Below are 23,754 nucleotides of genomic sequence, written 5' to 3'. Positions count from 1 at the left end.
CATCATCATCATCACCCCATACACTACTATTCTCACTCCATTTCCTCTTCCTTCTCTCTCATCACATACCTCTTTCACTCTTGGCCTCTTCCTCTTCTCTCTCTCAGTACTCTTCTTCCTTCTTTCTCAATACTCCTCTACCTCTTCCTTCTCTCTCTCTTAGCACTCCTCCTCCTCTTCTTTCTCTCTCCCAATACTTCTCTTCTTCTCTCTCTCAATACCCCTCTTCCTCTTCTTTCTCAATACCTCTTCGTATTCTTTCTCTCTCTCAGCACTCCTCCTCCTCTTCTTTCTCTCCCTCAATACTTCTCTTCCTTCCCTCTCTCAATACCCCTCTTCCTCTTCTTTCTCAATACCTCTTCCCATTGTTTCTCTCTCTCAGCACTCCTCTTCCTCCTCTCTCAGTACCCCTCTTCCTCTTTCCTCTCATCCTCTTCTTTCCTCCTCTCTCTCAACACTGCTCTTCCACTTACTTCTCTCTCTCTCAGCACTCCTCTTCCTCCTCTCTTGCCACATACCAGTAAATTTTCCACTCTCTTGCACGCTTCCTTAATAAACACTTTTATACAGTAGTTATCATTTTTGCTGCTGATACACACTGCAGCCTTCCCATTTTTAAAAGTGATGATGGTGATGATGATGATGATGAAAATGATAGTGATGATGATGATGATGATTTATGATAAAGTTAAGGTGTGTTAATGAGAGCAAAAGATGATGATGATGATAATGATAATGATGATGATTGATGATAAAGCTGAGGTAATGAGAGTAATGGATGATGATGATGCTAAAGTTTACATCAGAGTTAAATCAGTGAGAGAAAAGATGATGATGATGAGGTGGAGGAGGAGGAGGTGGAGGAGGAGGAGGACAGTGATGAAATAAGCTTTAAAAGGACGAAAATCACCACCAAGTTAAAATGAACGGACTAGAGTGATCCAGGTTAAAGCCTATAAGAGTACTGCACACATTAGGGACGCTGTGTAGACCCCCGTATCTCTGAGATGGAGGGATGGAGTGGAGAGGTATGTGAGACTGACTAGGAGAGTGTATGTGGGTGACATGGAGGGAGGGGGAGACCAATGATGAGATGGGTGGAGTGGAGAGGTATATGAGAGACTAGGAGTATATGTGAGTCAGGTGGAAGGGGGAGACTGAGGATGAAATGGAGGGCTGGAGCTGAGAGGTATATGAGACTAACTTGGAGAGTGTATGTGGGTGACGTGGAGGGAGGGAGAGACCGAGAATGAGATGGAGGGATGGAGTGGAGAGCTATGAGACAAGAGGGTGTGAGCTGGGAGCGGGGCAGTGAAGTGGCATCGGACAGGGCAACGTGGAGGTGATTTGTTTGTGGCCACCCCTGGATTATGGTGTCTGACAATAGATAGACAAATAAATGGGTAGAAACAGAAATAATATTATGCCAAACTAATTTATATTCAATACATTAAATATATATGTATACCAACACATCATATACACTTTTATACAATATATATTTCATAAAAAGACTACATAATAATAGTAAGATTAAAATAAGAAGCTCACAGTATATATATTTTCACAGCAAGTCAGTTGTTATACACAGAATACAGTATACGGAAAACTCAGCATAATTCACTATAGGTGTAAACTCAGCATAAATCACTACAGTATACGGTAAACTCAGCATAATTCACTACATGTCAACAGTAAACTCAGCATCATACAGTACCAGTGGGTGCCGTTATACAAGCATCCACTATATGAGAAACAGATATGAGAATGGGCAATTTCGACCTGACTTCGGTGATGCCAGCTGGGTCAGTCAACCTAACCCCATTTTCCCCTGAAGTTATGATTTTTTGTTGTTGTTTTTTTAATAACAGAACAGAGGAAGGAAAACAAATGAATAAAAAACTAATCCATACACCAGATTACTGTCATCCTCCATTCATAAGATGTCTGTAATAGTTGGACTTGAACAGCTGTGGGTTGAAGTTTGGAAGGGAAACAACTCTGGGGAAGTGAGTTCCAGAGAGATGCATTTTGGGGAATGAAAGAATTCTGATAGGCGGAAGTTCCGCAATACGGATGTGTGACGTTCCAGTCATGAGTGATACCAGATGTGCCGTGTTATGGCAGTTTTCCCTGAAGTTATGTGCCGTGTTATGCCAATTCTGTCATCCTTGTTATCACTTTGTTGTACGAATATCCACTACCTGACCAGTCCTCCATTAGCACATCCCACTCATATAACAAACGAATTACCAACTGACATGAGTGAGGGGACGCCAATTTTGGGCAAAGTTGGAGTGAATGGAGCATAGCAATCACTGCATAGGCCCACAAACAAGCACCACAGGCGGTTAGGTTACCAAATGGTGCGAGTGAGGGGATGGCAATTTTAGGCCAAGTTAGAGTGAACGGACTACAGTGCAGCCTCGCTATACGATGCCTTGTTATCCTCATTATGTGATAAATTGCTACAACGATAATTTAAAAGTTTACCCTATCTCAGTACAGCATTAAAAACTTGCGATTCTGCTACAACAATATTGTATTTTCGACGGCTGCCTCCATGAACCTCACGTGGATGTGGTGACGCACGCAAGCTAAAATGCCCGCCCAGTGTTTACATCAGCTGTGAGCGTTGTCTTTCGTTCTATTTTATGCATGAAAGGCCAAAGAAACACCAATGTTATCATCAAATATCTGTGCAAGTTGCAACAAACAGTGCAGTGTGCAATATTAAGTGACGTGGTTTGTTTGTCTGTGTGAAATGGTGAAACATGTGACGTGGAAATCATGTCAACCTTACACAACCATCATCCCTTTTTTATGCCTCTACACAGCTGACTGAGCCAAGATGCCCACCCAGTGTTTACATTGGCTGTGATCATTCCTTTTCATTTTATTTTGTGCACGAAAGGCCACAGGAACACCATTGCTATCGTCAAATACCAGTGCAGGGACTTAACAAATAGTGCTGTGTGTGACAGTAAGCGAAGTGATACCGTAACATTTTTGTGAAGTGGTCGTCTAGGCCCTCCTACTGTCCCCCATCCTGTGAGGGGGGGGGAGGCCTTGGTGACAGCTTGTACTGACACAGGACAAACTTCAGGTGGGTGACTGAGGTTTTTTAGGCCATTTTAGGCTTTGCAGTTAAGGTCATCCTGCCTAACCCCACTGAACCCATTTTACACTGACCTTGTTATGTTTTAATTCGTTATGCAGTAGGTCTTCACTTGACGCAATCCTATCGCATAACAAGGCTGCACTGTACGCCGGTCACTGCTGAATCCCACCACCAACCATCACAGGCGGTTAGGTTACCAAATGACGCGGGTGAGGGGATGCTCGGCCACATAACCGCCGTTGGATAAAACCTCGTCGGCAATCTTGCAGTACACGGAGTCGTTGCTGATAAACGGACCATTTTCCAGGTCCTTCACCATCGTCTTGACGCGTGCCGAGGCCTCGCTGACGAACCCCAGGGCCAAACGCACCTGTTGACGGCAGGAGAGTGGGTGAAGTTATGGTTTTTCATCATCACTACTATCATCCTTCATCATCATTACTATCATCATCATCATCATTACTGTCATCATTATAATCATTATCTGATACGTATTTGTCATTATCACCATTATTATAGCAGTAGTAGTAGTATTGTAGCAGTAGTAGCTAGTAGTGATAGTAGTAGTGGTAGTAGTAGTACTAGTAGCAGTAGTAGCAGTAACAGTGGTAGTATAATTGTAGTAGTAGTAGTAGTAGTGATAATCAGTAGTAGTAGTCACAGCAATAACGCTAATAATAACACTAATAATCAGTGGAGTGAACACAGCATAACATCGCCCTGTCCCCATTCCGTTCCCTCACCTCATGTTCCGCGTTCTGCATCCCTGTGGAGTACGACCGAGAGGCGCGCGACAGAACGGCCGTCATGGCGTAGATCTCGATGGCACAGTCCGCCAATCTTGCCACCTCCAGCTGGTTCTTGGGGTCCGCTACTTCACGGCCTGAAACGGTAAACAAAAAATGATAAAGGCGAGAGAGAGAGAGAGAATGTGTGCAGATGACACTGATAAAAAGAATGGTAATGGCTTGAAAGTGAGAGATACAGAGAGAGAGAGAGAATCATCCTGTTGGTGGTTAGGATCTTGAATAATGTGATGATAATGATGATTGTTTATTTGTTTATACAGGCTCCAACTTGCTTGCATGTGCCTGCCTTGGTCACCTACTGCCGGCTCTCCATGCTGCTTGATCTCTGGCAGCCTCCCTTATCCCTGAGGTAACATTCTATGACCTCGTCCCACGTCTTTTTTGGTCTGCCTCTTGCAACTCTACCCTCAACATTGACACTTCTCACCCTCCACACCCAATTGTCATCCCCCATCCTCTCCACATGCCCAAACCATCTCAATCTACCCCTCCTCATCACAACACCAATACACTCCAGCCCCATCCTTCCTCTCAACTCTTCCATCATAAACCCAGCCCCCCCAGGCCTCACACTCAGGGACACACTGCACATCCACCTAACCATTGTCATTTCTATATGTCTGAGCCTGCAAATATCCTCTTCCTTTGCTGCCTACGTCTCACTGACAATAATGATGATGATGATGTTGGCAATGATAAAAGTAGTAACAGTAACAAGAATAATGATAGTAATAATAATAATAACAACAATAACAATGACTAATAATAATAATAATAATAAATAACACTACTGCCAGCAACCCTTGTGGCCCCTACCATGCCTGGCCAGCACTGTCTCCACGGCGTACTGGAACCTCTTCACACAGTACTCCAAGACATCGGCGCCTTTCTGCAGTGTGGGGTGGAGGTGTTCAGCCAACCCCAGGTCCAGCTTGGGGTTGTCCTTCTGGTGCCGGTAGCGCTCCAGTCCCTTGCCCAAGATAAAGGCGGGGTTCATAAGAGGGTTGCGCAGCTTCTGTACCACGCTGCGCAGCTCCTGCCCTGCGTGCTGGAGCCCTGACGAGACACAGGCAGACAGATGTAGAAAATTAAAATCAAAATGACGCCAATCTTCATATTGTATTATATCGTATCGTTTATAAAGACTCCAACCTGCTTCCTTGTGTCAGTCTTGGTCACCTAATGGCAGCTCTTCACACTGCTTGATCACTGGCAGCCTCCCTCTTCAGCCCTTTATCCCTGAGGTCACACCCTATGACCTCATTCCAGGTCTGACATCATTCGTCGCACTGTATCGATTATAAAGGCTCCAACATGTTTGTATGCATCAGTCTTGGTCACCTACTGATGGCTCTCCACTCTTCTCGTTCTCTGGCAACCTCTCTCACACACACACACTCACTACTATTCTGCTTCCTCTCCCTCTCATCCATATACCTGTGGCAGAAACACTTCCAACACTTCTCCATCATCTCACCGCTAAGTGCCACAAACAGCCGGAGAATCTCGTTGGTTCCCTCAAAGATCAGCAGAATCCTGGCATCCCTGAGGTAGCGCTCGAAGGGATAGGATCGCATGTAGCCCAGACCTCCCAGGACCTGCAGGCACTCCGACCCCCACCGCCACGCACCCTCCGAGCTGAACACCTGCACAGAAGAAGTAGAGTGAGGGGAGGAGCGGAGAAGATTTACAAACAGAAAAGGAGTGGAGAGGAGAGGAGAAGACATACCAAGAGAAGAGGAGAGGACATACAAAGAGCAGAGAGGAGAGGAAAGGACAGAAGACATACAAAGAGAGGAGAGAAGAGGAAAGGACATGCAAAGAATGGAGAGAAGAAGACGTACGAAGACAGGAGAGGACAGAATAGGAGAGAAGAGGGCATATGAAGAGAGGAAAGTAGAGAAGAACAAATGATAAGGGAGCAGAAGGAAGGACAGAAGAGGAGTGGAGAGGAAAAGACAGGATAGTGCAGGAGAGGAGAGGAGAGGACGGGGTGATGTATAAGGTATTGCTGGAGGAGGTTGAAAAACATGACTGCCAGACCCTCTATGACATGTAAACATTCCATCCCTCACTGCCATGCATCCTCTGAGCTGAACACCTGTTTGAAGAAAAGAGGAATTGACAGTGAAGTAGGGGAAAGACAGGAGAGGAAAGCCAAACAGAATAAGGAGGAAGAGAAAATTGAGGAAAGGGAAGACGAGCAGAGTCAATATGACGAGACAGCAGGACCTGTGTGGGTGAGGCAAGTGAAGTAAGGTTTGAGGAGTGAAGGTGAGAGACAGAAATATGATGTTATTTCAAACGTACAATCATCATTATCATCATCATTTGGACCTCCTTTCCATCCTAGGGCAGGGTGAGGAGTAGCAACATTCAGAGAGCCAAATTTTGTCCAGTTTAATGGGCCACGCATCCATTCACTCACCACTCAAGCCCTCGAAATCCTGGCTCATCGGCGCATTGAAGAGACTCCATTATTTCCTGAATATGCGTCAGGGTGTATTCAAGCTCCAAGTATGAGGAAGAAAATGGTCGCTGAAACTGTCTAGCTTTTATTACATTTATTTTAATCTGCTTTTAGACTACTGTATTTTCAGTAAGGGTGTTTCCCTTTAAATATGTAATAATATAAATTATAAAGGTTAGCGGAGGGTTGGTGCCCCTTTCCGTAAAACAACTACCTCAATGACACACAACCACCCCTTATGGGATTATGGTGTCTGGTTATAAATAGACAGACAGACAGATAAATTAAACATGGACCCACCTTCACAATAGCAGCCTCCACAGAGCAGTCGGGATCCTGTGTTCCATCCAGTATGCCGGCGGTCAGGTACGCCATTGACTCCATTGCATAGATGTTGAGCGACATGCGGGCAAATTTCTCCTTGATCAGTGCAAAGTCCGACAGCGGCCGCTTGAACTGGTGACGAGTGACTGCGTGTTCAACTGCCCATTGCATCAAGCGCTTCAGCATGCCTGGAATATAGGAAAAGACACGGGTTTGGACTGGATGAAGTAGAGGCTGACTAGGATAGTGCGTGTGTGAGGTGGACAGGGAGAATGAAGGTGGGATGGAGAGGATATATGAGAGAGGGAATGGAACTGACTAGGAGCATATGTGAGTGAGGTGGAGGGGGCAACTGGGAATGAGATGGAAGGATGGGATGGAGAAGTATATGAGAGAGAAGTGTGTGAGCCAGGGGCAGGGCAGTGAAATGGCGTCGGACAGGGCGACATGGAGGCGATTTGTTTGTGGCCACCCCTTATGGGATTAAGGCATCTGACAATAGATAGACAGATATATATTTTTTTAATGCAAGGAAGAAGGAACCTAAGGCTGAGCCCACAAGACTGCTCCCTCCAAGTAAAAATAATAACAAAATAACAGAGAGCTGAATTCCAGATCCGTTCATTCTGCGATGCCTGGCCAGACTGACTCACCTGCGGCCGAGCTCCCCATACTGAAGCGTCCAGAGTTGAGGATGTTCATGGCCACCTTGAACCCTCCACCCACCTCCCCCAGAACGTTCTTGGCCGGCACAGGAACGTTATCGAAGAACACCTGTGAACACAAGAACACTGGGTTTAGTTTACTCTTTAGTTTACTCTTTAGTTTACTCTTTTAGTTTACTCTTTTAGTTTACTCTTTTAGTTTACTCTTTTAGTTTACTCTTTAGTTTACTCTTTAGTTTACTCTTTGGTTTACTCTTTAGTTTACTCTTTATTACTACTACTACCACCACCACTACTACCACCACCACCACCACAACTACCACTCCTCCTCCTCCTCCTCTGCCTCCTCCTCCTCCTCCTCCATATCCTCCTCCTCCTCCTCCTCCTCCTCCTCCTCCTCACCTCACACGTGTTGGACCCCCTAATCCCCAGCTTGTCCTCCGGGGGGCCACTGCTCACGCCACCAAAGTTCCTCTCCACGATAAACGCCGTCACTTTGTCTTTCTTCTCGCCACTGGGAAGCACCTCCTGAAAAATCATCATATCATCATCATCATCTTAGTCAGTGTATTCATCATCATTATCATCATCATCACCATCATCATAATCATCATCACCACCATCATCATAATCATCATCATAATCATCATCATTATCATCATCATAATCATCATCATTGTCGTCATCTTCCTCCTCCTCATCATCATCATAATCATCATCATCATAATCATCATCATTATTATTCATTCATTCCTTAGCCAACAGTTCATGCTTCAGCCTCCCACACATGAGTATCAATTCACCATGTACAGTTAAATGGGCCACACACTCACTCACTCGCCATTCAAGCCCCTGGAATCCCACACAAACCCACTTCAGTCCTAGCAAACACAGACATCAGATCTGCATGTACTAAATGGGCCACACACTCACTCACTCACCATTCAAGCCCCTGGAATCCCACACAAACCCACTTCAGTCCTAGCAAACACAATCATCAGATCTGCATGTACTAAATGGGCCACACACTCAATCACTCACCATTCAAGCCCCTGGAATCCCACACAAACCCACTTCAGTCCTAGCAAACACAGTCATCAGATTTGCATGTACTAAATGGGCCACACACTCACTCACTCACCACTCAAGCCCCTGGAATCCTACACAAACCCACTTCAGTCCTAGCAAACACAGACATCAGATCTGCATGTACTAAATGGGCCACACACTCAATGACTCACCATTCAAGCCCCTGGAATCCCACACAAACCCACTTCAGTCCTAGCAAACACAGACATCAGATCTGCATGTACTAAATGGGCCACACACTCACTCCCTTGCCATTCAAGCCCCTGGAATCCCGCCCACCCACCTCAGTCTTGGCAAACACAGATATCAGATCTGCATGTACTAAATGGGCCACACACTCAATCACTCACCACTCAAGCCCCTGGAATCCTACACAAACCCACTTCAGTCCTAGCAAACACAGACATCAGATCTGCATGTACTAAATGGGCCACACACTCACTCACTCACCATTCAAGCCCCTGGAATCCCACACAAACCCACTTCAGTCCTAGCAAACACAGTCATCAGATCTGCATGTACTAAATGGGCCACAAACTCACTCACTCGCCATTCAAGCCCCTGGAATCCCGCCCACCCACCTCAGTCTTGGCAAACACCGTCATCAGGTCTGCGTATCCACCGTTTGAAATCCAGATCTTGCTTCCGTTTAAGAGCCATGTTTTGCCGTCGTCGGAGAGGGTGGCGCGGCACTGGATGGAGGCGGCGTCGGACCCGCTGGTGGGCTCCGTCAGGCAGAAGGCGGCCGTCCACTCCCCTGAGGCAAGGCGGGGCAGGTAGCGCTCCTTCTGTTCCTCGTTGCCAGCGATGAGTATACCCTGCAAAGTAGTATGTGGGATAGTTCTTGTTACTATCACCATTACAGAGCTAGAGATAGTTACCCCCCATAATTTAATGCACAGCAGTTCACGCCCAACTGTTACAAATTTTCTATGAGTGGAGGACATGTGTAATCTGGTGTAATGATTTTTTCTGAATGGAGGACATTGGTATTCTGGTGTTTGGAATTTCTTTCTTTTTATTTTTTCTTCATCTGTTTCCTCTGTAAAAATAAAAAAGTTATTGATGGAGTTATGGGTTATGAGAGAGACCATTTTAGCCTTAACATCATCAGTATTTGTAGCTCAGTAATGGTTGTGAATTTGAGTCATATTGATATAGAATTTTCTGACCAAATCTATCTATCTATCTATCTATTGCTAGACGCCTCAATCCCGTTCGGGGTGGCCACAAACAAATTGCCTCCATGTCGCCCTGTCCCCCGCCATTTCACCGCCCTGCTCCCAACTCACACCCCCCTCTCTCATATACCCTTAGAATAACCTCCTGTAGTAATTGTAAATGAGAAGAGGAGACAAAGCATAAGGAAAACTACAACAGAAGAGAAGAGAAAGATGTAAAGAGGGAAGGAGAGAAGAGAAGGGAAGAGGGAAGAAATGAGAAGATAGAAGTAAAGAGAAAAGAAGTCACGAGGAGAGGAACTGAGAGAGGAGAAGGAAAGGGAGGAGAGAAGAGGACAGAATAGCAGAAGAGATGTGAAGACAGGAGAGAAGGGAAGGGAAGAGATGAGAAGAAAAGAGAGGAGAGGAGAGAGGATAGAAAAGTAGAAGAGAGAAGAGGACAGAGAGACCCCCCACACACTCACCTTCAACCCAATGGCCTGATGTGCGGCCAGAGTGACGGCAATGGATCCATCGAGTGACGTAATCTCGGCGATCCTGGCGTACTCTGTGGCCCCCAGCCCCAGGCCCCCGTACTCCTCGGGAATCTGCTGCCCGTACAGTCCCAGCTCCTTCAGGCCATCGAGCGTCTCCTGGGGTATCTTGGCGTCGCGGTCGATCTTCGTGCTGTCCACTGGGGTCGGAGAAAAAGTTGGTAAGTGGTTGTTTACTGGCAGGTGTGAGAGAATGTGTGGTGTTTTGTGGGGATGTGAGGCAGCTGTTGTCTGGATTATTATTATTATTATTATTATTACTATTATTATTATTATTATTATTATTATTACTGGATATTGGCATTAATATCTGTAGCCTCTTCCTCCTCCTCCTCATCATCATCATGATCATCATCATCATCATCATCATCATCAACCTTAGGCAGGAAAATGAGGTCAGGATGATAATGATGATGATGATGGTAATGATGATGATGATGATTATTATTATTACTGTATCATTATCATTACACTAAGAAGTACAGGGTATAATGGAATTAAAAACGATGGTGAGAATAACAACTACAGCCGGACTGAGATCTATAGTGACAGTAGGTATAGTGAGGCAGGGAAGTAGTGAGTGTATATATGACCTACCCTGCTCCGAAAAGAACCTCTCAATGGGGACGACCATCTCATCTAGTAACTGATGCTGCTCCCGATTCAACACCTCCGGGTAGGCTAACACACTCTTGTCAAACCTGTATTATAAAGTTACATTAAAATATTTTCATCACTTACGATATAGGCAAGTAATATATAGGAACACTGAGGAGTATATATATCTGTCTATCTATCTACTATCTATCTCTATCTACTATCTATATCTATCTACAGCCAAATGACTTAATCCTGTAAGGGGTGGACACAAACAAATCACCTCCCTGTTGCCCTGTCTCCTGCCATTTCGTTGCCCTCCCCCCAGTTTACACCAGCAGATAGATAGATAGATAGATAGATAGACTGATAGACAGATAGATAAATGGACAGACAGAGATGAGGACTAGGCCTATGTGTTGAGTGCCTTATCAGTTTTTATGTAATTAGGTTGGCATGACATATTTCACTGATAATTAACGGACAGGTGATATAACAGTAGCCTATGAGAATTAGCAACAGAAGAAATGCTAAAATAACAGTAGGAGAATTATCAACAGAAAGCAGAATTATCAACAGAAAAATGGTTATATAACTGGGAAATTATCAACAGAAGAAAGGTTATATAACAGTGGGGAAATGAAAGACTGACTAAGAGGGTGTATGTAGGTGAGGTGGAGGGAGGGAGAGGGAGGGGTAGACCGAGGATGAGGTGGAGGGATGGAGTTGAGAGGTATATGAGGGAGGGGGGGATGAGTTGGGGGGAGGGGAGTCAAATGGTGGGTGAAAGAGTGACTTGGAGGCGTTTTGTCTGCGGCCACCCTTTGCGGGATTAGGGCGTCGGGCTATAGATAGATAGATAGATAGAAATTATCAACAGAGAAAATGGTTATATAACAGTAGGAGAATTATATAAAAAAATAATAATAATAATAATAAGAGTAGAGGAATTATCAACAGAAAAAAAGGTTATATAACAATAGGGGAATCACCTTCACATCACCCTTTCCCCTACCATCAGGCTGCCTTCTCTCCAACTTGCACCCAACATCTATATACCCCTACACTCTGTCCCTCCATATCATCCTTGGGCTCCCTCTCCCCAGTAAGAGCACCCAGTGAAATAAAGAGCATAACACACCTGCCGAGGAAAAGGTTCTTGACAAATGGTTCTCGTTTGGGCTTCTGGATGGCTGCAGGAGAGGCAGCATCCTCCTCCTCCACTTTCAACTGCAAGGACAAAAATAATAATAATAATAATAATAATAATAATAATAATAATGACACTACTACTACTACTAGCTACTGGTACTACTACTAATAATGGCACTACTGCTACAACTACTACTAAAATAATAATAATAATAATAATGACACTACTACTAATTACTACTGATATTAATAAAAAATAATAATTAATAATAATAATCAGATGAGTAATTACTGTATTCAGAAATGTGGAACTATAAAACTAAAATACCTGTCGTTCACTCACCATAATATAATAACACAAAATGATGATGGTGAAAGAATTATTGGGTTGCTCATCATCATAAACAATTACAGAACTATGCGGGTAACACGTTTCATTATCGTAAAGAAACAAGAAACTATGAAAGTGAGGGTATTTGTCGCGTTTGCTTATCATCAAAATATTATTCATCCATTTCACTCGGACACCTTCCTCAACCCCTTCAGTCCGATTACATCCTTATTTTATCCTTGGTAACTCCAGATTATTCATTTCAGCTTAAGATAGTTAGGAGGGACTCGGCAAACTAGACAGGTTGGGTAATATTTGACCACCCCTATCTCTGCAAGTACAGCTACGGCCTTCAGTAACTCAGGCACTAATCGAGGACTCTTGTGTTGGTAAATTTGTGGTTTAGAACTGTCAGGGTTGTTCTTAAGACATTTCCTAACCTAACCTTGCTGAACATTATCTTCCAAAACCTTACACATCAAACCTAACTACTCTAGACCACATAATCTAATGGAAATGGCTTAACCAAGACGCTTGACTGTTCGACTCAATTAAATTACCGATAATAAAACCAACTTTTCGAGACTTACAGCGGGTTTTGCACTGCTATCTTGACCGGTGGTATTGAGACAACGGGCCAGGCTTGCTCTCACCCTAGCCTCAGTCCCTCTTGGCGCCCTCACCACCAACCCTGCCACTGTCCGGCTCAGCATTGTGTCTTTTTATCCCTTTAGGCGGCGAAAATTTGGTCTTAGGAGTACAAATTCGATTACAGAGCTAAGCGTCGCAATATCCTGCTGGACTAACACCCGTACCCTGTTGCATAACCACTATTCTCCGGCTCAAGACAATTTCGGCCCATGTGATTATGTAAAGGTAATTCTCCGAGTATATTGTCATTTTGGTTGTAGTGGGTAGGTTTATGTTTTTTTAATAGCCATGTAAAACTGTCATATATGCATTTCATACGCGATGAATTACCTGCAGACTCAGTTATTATGGAAGTGTGGTAAGTTCATTTTAGCGAAAAAATAGAATTGAAGGTACACGCTACCACTGTAATAATTAAATTAAATTAAGTCGATAGTTATTTAAATTATATAATGCAACAAAACGAGCGCCGAATGCTTCGAAAGTGCCGGCTTTAACAATGATTATTTTGGTTTTAGTGGTTCATTCGGAATTAATCATATTCGGTATCAAAGTTGTATTAATTTAGTTTTACAGTTAAATTCATATTGCCTCGATGAATCCTCACAAACCTTTATAAACTGTACATGTATTTAAAAATATAATTCCGCATCATGATTCGCCGAACCCAGTGCAAATCGGAACAACACGATATTATATTTTCAGCGTTGATTGTGGAGATATTTTTTCCTTGTGCCTAAGTGATATTTACGTTTCCACATCAGCAGAAACAACGAGAAGTTCAATCAAGCCCCAGGAGTCAAGCAGGGGGTCAATTAATCAAGCTGGTCTTTTAGAATAGCGTGCTGGGTAGAGAGGTGCCTGAATTTCATCACAATCTGTCGCGATGGATCTGAACCTGGAGGAAGAGTTTATAGACAATTTACGTTTTGAGTAAGTGCTGGGTGCCTTAATATATACCCATTAACCCCTTAACGGCCAGAAACACTTGTACATAAGTTTTTAAAGCCAACAGATGATATGGTTCTGGTGAGAATTTTTGTTTTTTTAATCCTGTAACATTTTCGTACAGAATTAGAGGAATTTTCTCGGTGGCTTACCCATTTCAGATGCTTTCTTCAGTACTTTTTAAATATGGAGGGGGAGGGGAGGTTATCCAGCCCCTTGTTCTGTCTGTTACTGGTATATATTGAATCATTAAATTAGGTTAAGTTAGGATAGGTTAGGTTCAGCAGCTCGAGGTTGGGCTAAGGTACTTCAGCTTGTTTTAATGTAACTTATATGTAGATTTTGTAACAGACAGGGATAAGAGTTGGGGAATCCCTCATTCCCAGTTCTTATTTTCTTGCTGTGTTGATGGGGGGCGCGGTAGCACAGTGGTAGCGCGCTGGACTTGTGATCGGGGGATTGCAAGTTCGAGCCTCGCCCGGGCTGCCATGCCGGGAGGGGTAGCTCCCTCCTGTAACCCTAGCGGGGCTATATAGTCCAATACAGGGCTTAGCTCGGGGGAACTCCATTTCTCCCATTTTTTTTTGCTGTGTTAAGTCATAATATAATTTTTTTCTCTTGCTAAGTGTTCAGGTGAAGCTGAATGCAGTATTTACAAAACTTCTTCCTGTTAATCCCTTCAGTCAGGCAGCATTTAATTTTTTTTGTTTTTGGTTTTTGTATTGTATCATCAATAAAGGTTCCAATATGGTTTTATGTATCAGCTTTGGTCGCCTAATGGTGGCTTTCCACACTGCTCGATCTCTGGCAGCCTCCCTGTTCAGTCCCTTATCCCGAAGGTCACACTCTGTAACCTTGTCCCAGGTCTTTTTCAGTCTGTCTGTCACAATCCTACCCCTGATGTTCATGCTTTTTTTTTGTTTGTTTGTTTAGGTTATATTATTTATTTTAGAATAGACTTTTCAAAATACCAGTACTGAGGCTAGTTATGAGAGGCTTTTGAAAAATTAGATCAGATGATGATGATGGTAATGATCTTTTTAGTATTGATGATGATGGCAATGATGATAAGGATGATGGTAATGATGATGATGCAATAATTAACTCCTTACATTCTGCTGTTTCAGAAAATTTGACAGTGAGCAGGCCAAAGCAGAAGCCAGCCTGTCTCTGCTGGAGCACATTGTTGCAAATTACGAGTGGCAGAATGCGAGGTGAGAACATTATTGGAACTTTTTACTGTGAGTTCACCTTTTTGCCTTTCTTTTTTATTGGTAATACTATCAGATTGTTTTACTTAGGTGAGGAGAGCCCTGGTGCTTGGTGGTGGCAACTATCATCCCCTCATTTGATGTAGTTAATTATTGATACACAGTGAAAAAATTATCCCTTTATTGTGTTAACTAAAGATACACAGCAAAATAATTATCCACATCCTTTATTACATTATGACAAAGTAAAGTATCATCCTCTCATTTGATGTAGTTAATTATTGATACACAGTGAAATAATTAGTAAAGTATCATCCTCTCATTTGATGTAGTTAATTATTGATACACAGTGAAATAATTAGTAAAGTATCATCCTCTCATTTGATGTAGTTAATTATTGATACACAGTGAAATAATTAGTAAAGTATCATCCTCTCATTTGATGTAGTTAATTATTGATACACAGTGAAATAATTAGTAAAGTATCATCCTCTCATTTGATGTAGTTAATTATTGATACACAGTGAAATAAGTATCCTTCCATCCATCATCCAGTCCTATGTTGCCCCATGAGAAGTGTAGGAACCTGAGGCTAGGCAAGTTGGTCCTGACATTTAAGATGAGAGGGAATAATTATCCATAAACTGTATTAAATTGTGTCACTAAGTAAATACCCCTGCCAGTGAGCTGCTTACCCTGCTGCGTAACGTTGCGGTGGCGGTGTCGGCAAAGCTTCCCTGGGAGACAACGCCGTGCAACCTCGTCCACCGAGCCATTAAGGTACCGTCACTCTGGCCTGGGGTTTGTTGACTCGGCAGGCATTGGTACTCCACTTTCTTGCCGTTTTCTGTTGCTTAATACTCATTACTATTTTCTTGATCTGTCTTTCAATCTTTCTATCTATCTTATCTGTCTGTCTATCCATCTGTGTATCTATCTATGTGTCTATCTCTAGTGAGATGCCTTAATCCAGTAAGGGGTAGCCACAGACAGATAGCCTCAATGTCACCCTGTCCCCTGCCACTTTACTCACGTACGGTACACTCTCCTCTCTGTTCCATCCCTCCATCTCGTCCTCAGCCTTCCCCTCCTTCTTCCCCCTCAACCTCATTCACACACACTCTCCTCATTAGTTTGTCACTCTCCATCCTCTCCACATGGCCAAACTGTCTCACTGTATTTCTCCTGACTCTTTCTATCAGATCCATATCCACACCACAATGCTCCTTCATTTTACTCAAACCTCTAAAATTGGTGTTTCACAATTGCGATGGGTTGGGCATGTGAAGAGGATGGAGGATGTGTGTGTGTGTGTGTGTGTGTGTGTGTGTGTGTGTGTGTGTGTGTGTGTGTGTGAGAGAGAGAGACAGAGAGAGAAGCGTGAATATTTGGGGCAGGGTTGTGAGAGGCAGACCAAAAAAATAGACCTGGGATGAGGTCACAGAGTGTAGCCTCAGGGATAAGGGACTGAATAGGGAGGCTGCCAGAGATTGAGCAGTGTGGAGAGCCGCCATTAGGTGACCAAGGCTGGCGTATGGATGATGGAGCCTTTAAAAATAGTACAGTATAAGTTTGTGCCCCATTTTTCAATCCATCGTAAGACTTTTTTCCTCTCGTACGATCGTTATAGATAGTCCTGGACGAATACAGCAGCTGCCAGGGTATCGGTGATGGAGGGGGGTACCAGGGCCTGCCACAGATGCTGGTGGACCCTGCGGGGGGTGAGCTGCCCCAGTGTACCAAAGTTATCCCAGAACTGAGGAATCGCATCCTGGAGGTGCTGGCCGAACACCGCGCTGAGCTGGAACAGAGGTGCGTGTGGGGTTTGAAATTACACATACACTTTTTTGGGGGGTTCAAGGATGCACATACACTCTTTTGGGGTTCTAGGCAATACACTCTTTGGGGTTCAAGGCTACACATGCACTCCTTTCACCTTAACTTGGCCCAGATTTTACCCTCTCTTTCAGCTTATTTCTCATAGGTCATTGGCAGAAATAGGTGGTGTTATTGCCCTACATTCATTTGATTGTGTTTCATTGTAGGATAATGATGGTGATGATGATGACAGTGATAGTAGTAGTAATAATAATGATGATGGTGATGATGATGATGATGATAGTATTAGTAATGATAATAATGATGATAGAAGTAGTACTAATAATGATGATGATGATGATGACAGTGATAGTAGTAGTAATAATAATGATGATGGTGATGATGATAGTATTAGTAATGATAATAATGATGATAGAAGCAGTAATAATAATAATAATGATGATGATGACAGTGATAGTAATAGTAATAATAATGATGATGATGATAGTATTAGTAATGATAATAATGATGATAGAAGCAGTAATAATAATAATAATGATGATGATGATGACAGTGATAGTAATAATAATAATGATGATGACTATGCCAATGATAGTAGCAGTAATAGTAAAAATGATGATGATAATGGTGATGGTGATGACAGTGAAAGTAGTAATGATAATAATAATAATGATGATAATTGTACTACTGCTGCTACTGAACTGCTGCTGCTACTACTACTACCTCTATTACTACAACTAATGGTGATCATGATGCTACTACTACTACTACTGCTACTACTACTACTACTACTACTACTACTACTACTACTAGTAATAATAACACTAATAATAATAATCATCATCATCATCACTACTACTACTACTACTATTACTACTAATACTACTGCTAATAATAGATATAATAATAATAATAATAATAATAATAATAATAATAATAATGATAATAATACTTCTAAGCTCTCTCTCCTTCCGCAGCCAGGAGTTGATAGCGATGCAGGGAGAGAGTAAGATCCACAGTGACGAAGTGATCCTGACCTGCGGCAAATGTCCCTTAGTATTGTCCTTCCTCACTAGGGCCGCATCACGAAGGAAATTCCATGTTATTGTGGCCGAGGGTGCTCCATCGTACCTGGTAATTGGCGGGGGGGAGAGAGAGAGAGAGAGGGAAAGAAGGGGAGAGAAGAAAGGAAAAGAGAGAGGGGGGGGGAGAAGACAGGAAAAGAGAGAATGAGAATGGTATGGGGTGTTAGGGTGAGTGTGGAGAGACTACATAACTGGAGAGAGAGAGAGAGAGAGAGAGAGAGAGAGAATACTGTATATGTGTGTGTGTGTGTGTGTGTGTGTGGAGAGGGAAGTGTTTGTTTTTAGTGTGTTTCCTTCTATATATGTTTAGAGAGAGAGAGAGAGTTTATTTTCACATATATATAACCATGAAAGAACATTAAATATACTTTTATAGAAGAATTATGCTGTGTTTCTCTGCAGCACTGATACAAGAATATAGACAGATGGATAGATAGATAGATGGATAGATGTGCTGGATTTATAGTGGATAGATAGACAGGTAGATAGATACTAAAGATTTACACCAGAAAAAAAGACACACACATTACAAGGAGTACAAGTAACTCTGATATTTTTCTATGTAGGGTCACTCCATGGCAGAAGCTCTGTGTGGTGAAGGGATGCAGACAGATCCAAGAATATAGGCAGATGGAACAGTTAGATAGAGAGATAGACAGATAGATAGATAGATAGATACTCAGGATTTATAGCAGAACAAGAACTATTGGTACGTTTACACAGGGTCACTCAATGGCGGAAGCGCTGTGTGGTGAAGGGATCCAGACGACGCTGATCCAGGACTGTGCCGTCTTCCCCATGATGTCGCGCGTCAACAAGGTCATCATCGGCACACAGACGGTCCTCAGCAACGGCGGCATCAAAACATTCGTCGGCGCAGCGTCTCTTGCCGCCGCGGCTAAATTCTACTCTGTTCCGGTCAGTGAGATCTCGTGGTCGTAACTCTGTGTGTGTGTGTGTACTTTCTGGTGTGTTAAGGAAGCTCCCTAACGTCTCTTCCTAAGTGATTTATTTGGCTTATTACACCTTGCTGTCCTCTTATTACATCTTGGCCCTGATTTTTCTCCCCTTGTTGCTTATTTCACATAGCTCAGTGACAGAATAATACAATGCTATGGCTCTACATCCTTCCCATGGCACTTCTTCATGATTAGCACCATAGTTTAGTGTTAATCTCATGTCACAAATCAGTATTCAAGATAGAGTGATGGTACTTTTAGCCAAGTTAGGGTGAAAAAAGTATAGCAAAGTTTTCCGACCTTAGCCTTGGGTGGGAAAGGAGGTCTTGATAATGATGATGATGATGATGATTTTCCATCCTCTGTTCTGTAATTTAGAAAAAAGGAAAATTATATGATATTTTAGACCAGTTTAGAGTGAAAAGGGTTTAGTAAATTTTTCCGATCTTTTTCAGCTGTACGTTTGCACCCCAATGTACAAGTTCAGCCTGATCAGCGGTGAGGAAGTGAACCATTACGACAGTGGCGGTATTATCATTCCTACTGGCACAAATCTTCCTCCCTCCGTCAATGTTGCCGTGGCGAAATTCGACTACGTCCCTCCGGAAAATGTCACCAGCTTCATAACCAATAAGTAGGTTGAGTTATTTTGAGTATATTGTTTTTATGTAGCGGTAGTTGGGTGCACTCACCATCCATTCACTCGATGTAGTGCTGCTCTCAAGTGACTGCCCTTTCCTCTCTTCCGTCCTTCTTCCCTTCCTTCTTCTTCTGTCTTTCTTTCCTTCATGCTTTCTGCTTCCTTCTGCCTGCGGGTGACCTTACACTCCCTCTTCTGTCGTTCTTTCCTTCATTCTTTCTTCTTCTTTCTGTGAGCTGGGGGGAGGGCAGTGAAATGGCGGGGGACAGGGTGACATGGAGGTGATTGTTTGTGGCCACCCCTTACGGGATTCAGGCGTCTGGCAATAGATAGATAGATAGTTTGCCTCTCTCGCTGGAACGATGAACCTAGATATAAGAGTGTGAGAAGGAAGCATACTGTCTGTCGTTTGGGTAGGGATGAGACGTATGGAAGGTGTGACTTGAACTGTTTTGATATGATAGCAATAGCTTCTGGTGATCGGCATAATAGTATCTTTCCTCTCTTTCAGCCGAGGTATTGCGCCGTCGTACGTGTATCGGCAGCTGATTGAACTGTACCACCCGGCCTCGTACAACCTCTAGATTAAGTCATCCTTGGTTGTGTTTGTATGTACTGCCATGAACAATATTTTAGTACCACATCTCTGTTGGTTATGGCAGAGAAAGGTGTTACGTGAACTGTTTTTATGTGAAGCTACAAAACGTGGTGAATGTTTTTGATGTATCAGATAGAGCAAGGATTACGAGGGCTTGCATGGTGAGTGAATGGAAGCGTGGCCTATTGGACTGGGCAAATTGGGGCTGTCTGGACATTGCTACTCCTCACCCTGCCCTAGGATGGGAAAGGAAGTCCGGATGATGATGATGAGCAATATGAAGCACACACCAAAAGCGTATGGGAAGAAAGGATACTCTCATTTGTCAGGATAGGAGTGAGAAACAAAGACAGTAGGTCACAAGGCTGGCGGAAGATAGTCAGTGAAGGTTTGCTAATGGTTTTACACTCATATGTAATAGTTCTTTCTGACCCCTTTCCCTAACACTGAAATGGATGGCCTCATGTGGTGGCACTTAAGTGGTAGAAATGTACACACACACACACACACACACCAAAAAGTATCGGTGCACACTTGACGCAAAGCATTATGAGACGCGGACGATGGCTACTGGGAACTGAACAACAATTTTTTCCCCATGCTGATAAACTTGCTCTCTCAAGGATGCAATATATGGCTTGTTTATGACCTTTTCTTTCTAGTTACAAATAAATCTTACCGAGAATTCATGAGCTATAATGGTCATTTCGGATATCATCGTGCCTTACCTGCGTGATACTTTTTGGTGTGACTGTACATGGTGCATTTGACAGGTAGTAGTAGAAATAGTAGTAGTAGTAGTATAGTAATAGTAGAAGTAGTAATAGTAGTAGTAGTAGAAATAGTAGCAGTTACAATCTCAGGCTCATCTGAATGTAAACCCAGTGGACTGCAGGCTGAAATCATCCTTCTGTAGACCACCATCATCCTCTCAGGGGATAGGGAGGGAGTTGAGGGACATGTGTACCACTGGGCAGTGGAGCCGCCTTGTTATATCAGCGCCACCACATGAAGGCATCCCTGTCCCGCACCAGCAGACTGAGGTGATTTGGACGTGTGGAAAGGGTGAAATTGATTTAGCGAAATGTTGCACAAATTTAAATGATGGGAAGAGTAGAGGCAAAGTTAAGGTGATTTAAGATGCTGAGAAGAACACTGTAGAGGTAGTACTTCAGAGAGAGAGAGAGAGAGAGGTATAGGGTATTAGAGTGAGTGTGAAAGGACTAAACAGCTTGTGAGAGAGAGAGAGAGAGATTATAGTGAGTGTGAAGAAACTATGCAGCTTGAGAGAGAGAGAGAGAGAATGGTATAGGGTATTAGAGTGAGTGTGAAAGGGCTAAACAGCTTGTGTGTGTGTGAGAGAGAGAGAGAGAGCTATAGCCTGAAGGTTGGGTGAACAAGGCAGGCCCATCCAAGGTCAGAACACTGCCTTTTGAAATGTTTGCAAAATTATTATTATTATTATTACTGTATTGATATTATTATTATTATTACTCATTATTATTATTATTACTATTTTTTTTATTATAACTAAGATGGTGCAGTGATAATAACTTTGAATTTTGATCAGTAAATATTGCCTTAAATGGTAGGGATAATTTCTATAGCAGCTGTTATCCATAATGTAAACTGTTTTTAATAAATATAGGCTTGTTCCTGATATATGGAGTTTGTAATATTTCTATCTATCTTTCTGTCTCTCTCTCTGTCTATCTATCTATCTGTCTATTTATCTATCTATCTGTCTTTCTATCTATCTATAGGACACCTTAATCCTGTAAGGGGTGGTCAGAAACAAATCGCCTCCATGTCATCCTGTCCCATGCCAATTTGCTGCCCTCTCCCCAGGTCACACCCCCTCTTTCATGTACCTCTCTGCTTCATCCCTCCATCACATCCTCAGTCTCCCCCTCCCCCTTCCACCTCACTCACATACACTCCTTGTTAGTCTCTCACTCTCCATCCTCTCCACATGGCCAGACCACCTCAGTGTGTTTCTCCTAACGCTTCCTATCACATCCACATCCACACCACAACCCTCCTTCACTTCCTCATTTGTCAGTCAGTCTCTCCATGTGACTCCACCTCCACCTCACTCTGATATTGCCTTCACTCTAGTCTCCCCCTCCCTCTGCCCTCCAGGTCCCTCCCTCACTCTAGCCTCTCCCCCACTCTTCCTTCCCTCCCCCATGCAAAGGAAATTCTCTCTCTCTCTCCCCTTGACTCACTCTGGCCTCTCCCTCACTCTTCCCTCCCTCCCCCATGCAAAGGAAATTTCTCTCTCTCTCTCTCTCTCCAGCATTTCCTTCCCCCCCTTCTTCCTTGAGATTTCCAGGCAAGAGGAAATAATAAGTACAGGTATTTTCATTGGGTAAGGAAGCTCCCCAACACCTTTTCCTAAGTGACTTATTTCGTTTATTACACCTTACTGCCTTCCTCTGTGCTACATAAATCCTTCAAACATTGCCATACTCTGCATAAATAGCACACAAAAGGATATTAAACCGCTGTATCCAAAAATAAACTGCTAAGGAAAAGGTGTTAGGGAGGAGTTAAAGATATGCAAGGACAAAAAAAGAGGCTTGAGGCAATATTTCTGTGGCTATACTTTCCAAATATTATAACTACTTGCTTGTTCCCCCTAATGGCTCAAATTTTTGTCCCTTTGCAACTCACTTTTCATGCACATCAGTGGCAGAAAAAAGACAATACTGTGCCTCTATATCCTTTCCGTTTGTTTTTGCCTAGCATCATATTCTGGTGTTAATTTCTTGTAGCTCAGCAGTCAAGGAGGGATAGTAATTTTAGGCCAAGTTTGAGTAAAAAGGGTATAGATATCAGTATATATCCACATTTTCCGGCAGCATTTCCCTATACTGTACATACATTCATCCATATTATGCTCTCCACACTTGCTTTTCACCAATGCTTGCCCTACCAAACCGATAACATCTAGATAAATGTCATTTAAAATTAGCGCGACGATGATAAATTGTTCGAAAATATCGGTAACATTACGAATATGGAAGTATTAGGAAATTAAGAGAGAAATCACTAACACTATATGATATTTTGCGATAGATACTGATGCAACACTAAAAAAATAGCATTATGTCAACTGTACAAAAGTTTCCAGTATTTCTACCAAGCCTGTTTTTACTGTAGACGGAAGTGATGGAAACGGACATAGAGCAGGAAGCTCTCGGATGTCACAACGTCCTGTCAGGCTGTGATTTCCAGCTTTATAGATAAAATTACGTTGTGTAACTCGTGGTCTCAGTTGCAGTAAACCCCCAGTATCATTTGGAAAGGTCTAGAGAACACTAGATATGGGTGGTGTCTAAAATTGAGCACACGTCATACTTTTCCTAGATGGTGACGTCATCAAGGTGGTTAGTTTAGCGGTTTGGCCTCAACTTAGCGGTACCAGCAATACGAAATCAGCTGTTTTGTAGAGATATGAGTATTTTGGCAATACTCGAAGTACTCTAATAGAGTTTTAGTTTTATTCTTGGGACTGTGGAATTCTTTCAGCGATTTTTTGAGTTTTG

General features: G+C 42.9%; 2 protein-coding genes across 2 annotated transcripts; one reads left to right on the top strand and one right to left on the bottom strand.

Moving 5' to 3' along the window:
• Window positions 1–965: 965 nt before the first annotated feature.
• On the bottom strand, window positions 966–13,015 carry LOC145395157 (complex I assembly factor ACAD9, mitochondrial-like). Its single transcript, XM_080268852.1, has 12 exons — window positions 12,863–13,015; window positions 11,931–12,019; window positions 10,790–10,893; window positions 10,124–10,332; window positions 9,060–9,296; window positions 7,792–7,917; window positions 7,378–7,498; window positions 6,701–6,912; window positions 5,408–5,576; window positions 4,747–4,986; window positions 3,865–4,004; window positions 966–3,491 (listed from the first exon to the last, which is right to left on the bottom strand). Exons 1-12 carry the CDS (start codon window positions 12,983–12,985, stop codon window positions 3,315–3,317), a joined length of 1,947 nt encoding a protein of 648 aa, XP_080124978.1. The 5' UTR covers window positions 12,986–13,015; the 3' UTR covers window positions 966–3,314.
• Window positions 13,016–13,623: 608 nt separating this feature from the next.
• Window positions 13,624–20,661, top strand: eIF2Bbeta (eukaryotic translation initiation factor 2B subunit beta). Its single transcript, XM_080268909.1, has 8 exons — window positions 13,624–13,856; window positions 14,999–15,085; window positions 15,766–15,862; window positions 16,713–16,894; window positions 17,899–18,055; window positions 18,730–18,924; window positions 19,421–19,599; window positions 20,117–20,661. Exons 1-8 carry the CDS (start codon window positions 13,810–13,812, stop codon window positions 20,187–20,189), a joined length of 1,017 nt encoding a protein of 338 aa, XP_080125035.1. The 5' UTR covers window positions 13,624–13,809; the 3' UTR covers window positions 20,190–20,661.
• The last annotated feature ends 3,093 nt before the right edge of the window (window positions 20,662–23,754 follow it).

This window comes from Coenobita brevimanus, chromosome 30 (genome assembly GCF_032717465.1).
Source record: "Coenobita brevimanus isolate Jiangsu-jjx chromosome 30, ASM3271746v2, whole genome shotgun sequence".
Classification (NCBI taxonomy): Eukaryota; Metazoa; Arthropoda; class Malacostraca; order Decapoda; family Coenobitidae; genus Coenobita; species Coenobita brevimanus.
Note: the sequence above shows the minus strand (reverse complement) of the source record. Positions and strands in the feature narration are given on the sequence as shown.

Coding starts and splice junctions, on each gene's coding strand:
- LOC145395157 (XM_080268852.1), bottom strand. CDS start 12,985: ATGCTGAGCCGGACAGTGGCAGGGTTGGTGGTGAGGGCGCCAAGAGGG. Junction 10,894..11,930: donor AAGAACCTTTTCCTCGGCAG/GTGTGTTATGCT, acceptor TTTATAATACAG/GTTTGACAAGAGTGTGTTAG. Junction 7,918..9,059: donor CGGTGTTTGCCAAGACTGAG/GTGGGTGGGCGG, acceptor ATGATTTTTCAG/GAGGTGCTTCCCAGTGGCGA.
- eIF2Bbeta (XM_080268909.1), top strand. CDS start 13,810: ATGGATCTGAACCTGGAGGAAGAGTTTATAGACAATTTACGTTTTGA. Junction 15,863..16,712: donor TCGTCCACCGAGCCATTAAG/GTACCGTCACTC, acceptor CGATCGTTATAG/ATAGTCCTGGACGAATACAG. Junction 18,056..18,729: donor AGGGTGCTCCATCGTACCTG/GTAATTGGCGGG, acceptor ACGTTTACACAG/GGTCACTCAATGGCGGAAGC.